Here is a 5136-nt window from a genome sequence, read left to right as displayed (position 1 = left end):
GCTCAGGGGGGGGACACAGGGGACAGGGACACCCCCCTAGGGGGGACAGGGCATGGGGACACACCCCTGGGGGGGACAGGGACACACCCCTGGGGGGGACAGGGCATGGGGACACACCCCTGGGAGGGACAGGGACACACCCCTGGGGGGGACAGGGCATGGGGACACACCCTTGGGAGGGACAGGGACACACCCCTGGGGGGGACAGGGACACACCCCTGGGGGGGACAGGGCATGGGGACAGCCCCCTGGGGGGACAGGGACACCCTCCTGGGGGGGACATGGGCTCAGTGGGGGGACACAGGGGACAGGGACATCCCCCGGGGGGGACACAGGATCATGGGGGGGGAGGACAGGGAATGGGGACACTGTCCTGGGGAGGACACAGGGGACAGGGACACACCCCTGGGGGGACAGGGACACCCTCCTGGGGGGACAGGGACACCCTCCTGGGGGGGGACATGGGGTTGGGGGGGAGGACAGGGAATGGGGACACTGTCCTGGGGGGGACACAGGGGACAGGGGGAGACACAGGGGACAGGGACACCCCCCTGAGGGGGACAGGGCATGGAGGGGGGGACGACCAGAAATGGGGACACTGTCCTGGGGGGGACACAGGGGACAGGGACATCCCCCTGGGGGGGGTAGGGGGTCATGGGGTGGGGGGACAGGGACATTCCCCCCGGGGAGGGGACAGTGTGACACCCCCAGCCCTGGGGAGGGGACAATGGGACACCCCCCCACCCCCAGGGAGGGGACACATGACCCCCCCACCCCCAGGGAGGGGACACATGACCCCCCCAGCCCCAGGGAGGGGACAGCAGCCCCCCCGTGTCCCCACCTGGTGGCAATGTCGTCGTCCTCGCCCCCCCAGCCCCAGTACTCGTTGGGGAACCCGTTGATCTTCATGTACTGGTCGGGGGTCAGGGCTGAGACCCCCCCGAAATACTGGGGGTACGGCAAGCTGGGGGGGGACACACACACTCAGCTGCTGTCCCCCCACCCCAGAGTGTCCCCAGGGAACTCCCTCAGGGACCCCCAAACCCCCCTGAGCCCCCCCAGACCCCCCTGAGCCCCCCCTGAACCCCCACATTCAGCAGCTTCACCCGGTTAAGGTGGAATTCCCAGCCTGGGGGGCAGGAAAAGGGGGTCTGGAAGCACTGGGGACCCCTCAAACCCTTCTGAACAACCCGTCCGGGGACCCCCAAACCCCCCTGAACCCCCCCAGAGACCCCCAAACCCCCCTGAACCCCCTCAGAGACCCCCAGACCCCCCTGAGCCCCCCCTGAACCCCCACATTCAGCAGCTCCACCCAGTTAAGGTGGAATTCCCGGCCTGGGGGGTGGGAAAAGGGGGTCTGGAAGAACTGGGGACCCCCCAAACCCTTCTGAACCCCCCCAGGGAGCCCCCAGAATCCCCCAGGGGGGTGTGACCCACCTGTAGCCGAATTTGTTCATGGCCACAGAGACGTGTTTGGGGTTCCAGGGGTCGCAGGTGTAGAGGTTGTGGTCGTTTTCCGGGATCAAATCCACGTCGTGCAGGAAGAGACAATCCCAGTCCTCGTCCTTCAGGGCCTCCTTCACCCCCACATTCAGCAGCTTTGCTCGGTTGAACGTGGAATTCCCGGCCTGGGGAATGGGAAAGAGGGGCTGGAAGCACTGGGGACCCCCCCAAAACCTCCTGGGGAGCCCTGAAAACCCCCTCTGGGAACCCGAAAACCCCCTCTGGGGACCCCCCAAGCCCCTCATCCACCCCCCACGTTCAGCAGCTTTGCCCAGTTCAATGTGGAATTCCCAGCCTGGAAAGTGGGAAATGGGTCTGGAAGCATTGAGGACCCCCCAAAACCTCCTGGGGACCCCCCCAAAACCCCCTCTGGGGACCCCCCAAACTCCTCATCCACCCCCCACATTCAGCAGCTTTGCCCAGTTCAACGTGGAATTCTCGGCCTGGAAAGTGGGAAAGGGGGGCTGGAAGCACTGGGGACCCCCCAAACCTCTCCAAGCCCCTCTGGGGACCCCCCAAACCCTCCATGGGGACCCTCCAAACCTCCCCAAGCCCCTCTGGGGACCCCTAAACCCCCCTTCACCCCCTCTTCACCCCCACATTCAGCATCTCCAACCTGTTGCACACACAAGTCCCGGCCCAGGGGGGTCTGGAAAAAGGGTCTGAGACCCCCAAGACCCCCCCAAACCTCCCCAGGCCCCTCTGGGGACCCCTAAACCCCCCTGAACTCCCCCTTCACCCCCATCTGGGGCCTCCCAAACCCCTCTTCACCCCCTCTTCACCCCCACATTCAGCATCTCCGCCCCATCACACACACAACTCCCATCCTTCAGGGGTCTGGGAAAAGGGTCTGAGACCCCCAAGACCCCCCCAAACCTTCCCAAGCCCCTCTGGGGACCCTCAAAACCTTCTGTGGGGACCCTCCAAACTGCCCCAAGCCCCTCTGGGGCCTCCCAAACCCCCCTGAGCCCCCTCTTCACCCCCATATTCAACATCCCCGCCCCATCACACACACAACTCCCATCCTTCAGGGGTCTGGGAAAAGGGTCTGGGACCCCCAAGAGCCCCCCAAACCTCCCCAAGCCCCTAACCCCCCCTGAACTCCCTCTTCACCCCCATCTGGGGCCTCCCAAACCCCTCTTCACCCCCCTTCACCCCCACATTCAGCATCTCCACCCCGCCGCACCCACAACTCCCATCCCGTAAGGCTCTGGAAAAAGGGTCTGGGACCCCCAAGACCCCCCCAAAGCCCCCCCAAATCCGCCCCCCCCGGACCTGGTGCACGACGTAGATGCCGTAGTGGAGCTGCTGGCGCTGCAGGAAGGGGTGCAGGTAGTAGAGGAGGTGGCCCAGGTGGCTCTCCCGGTTGCGGTGGGGGACGATGACGGCCGTGCGGGACCGGGCCTCGCACAGGGGGGGCCGGTACCGCCCCCCCGGGCCCACCCCCGGGTTCTTGGCCCGGATGAGCTCCAGCGACGGCACCCGGGCGAAGGTCACCGTCAGGGGACCCACTGGGGGGGGGGATAGGGGGAGTAAAGGGGGGCACACGGGGCTGGGGGGGATAAAGGACCCCAAATTGGGTTTGGCCCCCCCTCATCCCACAGTCTCAAAGCGGGGGGGGCTGGGGGTGTGTCCCCCCCCCAATCCCAAACTGGGGGGTCCTGGGAGTGTGTTCCTGCCCCAGTCCCAAACTGGGGGGTCCTGGGAGTGTGTCCCCCCACCCAATCCCAAATCAGGGGGTCTGGGGGTGTGTGTCCCCCCCCCCAGTCCCAAATCAGGGGGTCTGGGGGTGTGTCCCCCCCCCAGTCACAAATCAGGGGGGCCTGGGGGTGTGTGTCCCCCCCCCAGTCACAAACTGGGTGGTCCTGGGGGTGTCCCCCCACCCAATCCCAAATCAGGGGGTCTGGGGGTGTGTGTCCCCCCCCCCAATCCCAAACCAGGGGGGTTTGGGGAGTGTCTCCCCCCCCATCTCAAAGCAGAGGGGCCCGGGGGTACCCCAAATCGAGGGGGACCCCCAGGAGTCCCCACACTGGGGGTTCTTGAGGTGTGTGTCCCCCCCCCAACCCCAAATCAGAGGAGTCCTGGGATTTGTCCCCTCTGTCCCAAACAGGAGGGATTTTGGGAGCGTCTCTCCCTACATCCCAAAGTGGAAGGACTTGGGATTTGTCCCCCCCAGTCCCAAACCAGGGTATCCTGCAGGTGTGTGTCCTTCCCCCAATCCCAGACCAGGGGGGTTTGGGGAGTGTGTCCCCCCCATCTCAAAGCAGAGGGGCCCAGGGGTACCCCAAATTGAGGGGGACCCCCAGGAGTGTGTCCCCCCAGGTGTCTCCCCCCCCCCCAGCCCCAAATCAGGGGAGCCCTGGGATTTGTCCCCTCTATCCCAAACTGGGGGGTCCTTGGGGTGTGTCCCCCCCGTCCCAAACCAGGGGGGGGTTTGGGAGTGTCTCTTCCCCATCTCAAAGTGGAGGGACCCAGGATTTGTCCCCTCCAGTCCCAAACCAGGGGGTCCTGGGGGTGTGTCCCTCCCCCAGTCCCAAACTGGGGGATCCTGGGCTTGTGTGTCCCCCCCCCAGTTACAAACTGGGGGGTCCTTGGGGTGTGTCTCCCCCGTCCCAAACCAGGAGGGTTTTGGGAGTGTGTCCTCCCCCATCTCAAATTGGAGGGCCCCGGGGGTTTGTCCCCACCTCACCCCAAATCGAGGGGGACCCCCAGGGATCCCCAAATTGGGGGTTCTTGGGGTGTGACCCTCCCCAGTCCCAAATTGGGGAGTCCTGGGGGTGTGTGTCCCCCCTCAATCCCAAACTGGGGACTCCCAGGCTGTGTCCCCCCCATCCCAACCCCTGCCCAAACCCCCCATTTCTCCCCTCGGGGATCCCCCAAACCCCCCATTCCCCTTCTCCAAACTCCCCTTTCCCCTCCAAACTCCCCATTTCTCCCCTCGGGGATCCCCCAAACCCCTTGTTTTCCCCTCCCCAGTCCCCCAAACCCCACGTTTCCCCCCATTTCCCCTTCATTTCCCCCCCCCACTCCCCCCGTTCCCCCCCTCACCGAGGAAGGGCGATCTCTCGGGGCAGTACGGGAGGGGTCTGGCGGGGTCTGGCGGCGGGGGCCGGGGGGGCAGGAGCCGGCTCAGGTTCTCGTAGACGTCGCGGGTGCGGGAATAGTCGAAGCTGGGCCCGGCCCCGCGGCCGAAAAGCGCCGTGAGGTTGCGAAACCCGCCGAGCGAGAAGTAGGCGACGAAGGCGAACTGGCAGCCGACCAGCAGCGCCAGCGAGCACGGCCGCTCCAGCAGCCGCCGCAGCATCGCCTCACCGGGGGGGAAAACCTCACCGGGACGCGGCGGCGGCGCCGGGCCGGGACGCGCGGGCAGCGGGAGGCATCGCGGGGGCAGCACGGGGCAGCGCCGGGCACGGCGGAGGCATGGCGGGGCTGCGGGAGGGCAGGGGAGAGGGGCGGTGAGGGACGGGAGGGAGACGGGCAGGGACGGCCGGGAGCGGCTCAGACACCGCCCGGACCACGGGGACCACCGGGACCTGCCCACCCCTGGACCGGCTCGGACACCATCGGTACCGGGACCTGCCCACCACCAGGACCTGCCTGGCCCCGGTACCGGCTCAGACACCGCCGGGACCA

General features: G+C 66.9%; 2 protein-coding genes across 2 annotated transcripts in view; one reads left to right on the top strand and one right to left on the bottom strand.

Annotated features, from left to right (window-relative positions):
• PPOX (protoporphyrinogen oxidase) overlaps positions 1–40 on the top strand; it is an 8761-nt gene extending 8721 nt beyond the window's left edge. Inside the window, exon 5 of the mRNA XM_039380494.1 lies at positions 20–40. Within this exon, the coding sequence (XP_039236428.1) occupies positions 20–40 (21 nt within the window). The remainder of the gene's footprint in view (positions 1–19) is intronic.
• Positions 37–5136, bottom strand: B4GALT3 (beta-1,4-galactosyltransferase 3). The gene is made up of 6 exons (XM_039380448.1): positions 4552–5136; positions 2779–3014; positions 1438–1628; positions 842–964; positions 171–195; positions 37–66 (listed from the first exon to the last, which is right to left on the bottom strand). Exons 1-6 carry the CDS (start codon positions 4805–4807, stop codon positions 37–39), a joined length of 861 nt encoding a protein of 286 aa, XP_039236382.1. The 5' UTR covers positions 4808–5136.

This window comes from Pipra filicauda, unplaced genomic scaffold (genome assembly GCF_003945595.2).
Source record: "Pipra filicauda isolate LSUMZ 115617 unplaced genomic scaffold, ASM394559v2 scaffold1080_size65607_pilon, whole genome shotgun sequence".
Classification (NCBI taxonomy): domain Eukaryota; kingdom Metazoa; phylum Chordata; class Aves; order Passeriformes; family Pipridae; genus Pipra; species Pipra filicauda.
The sequence above is the reverse complement of the archived record's forward strand: the minus strand, read 5'-3'. Positions and strand labels throughout refer to the sequence as shown.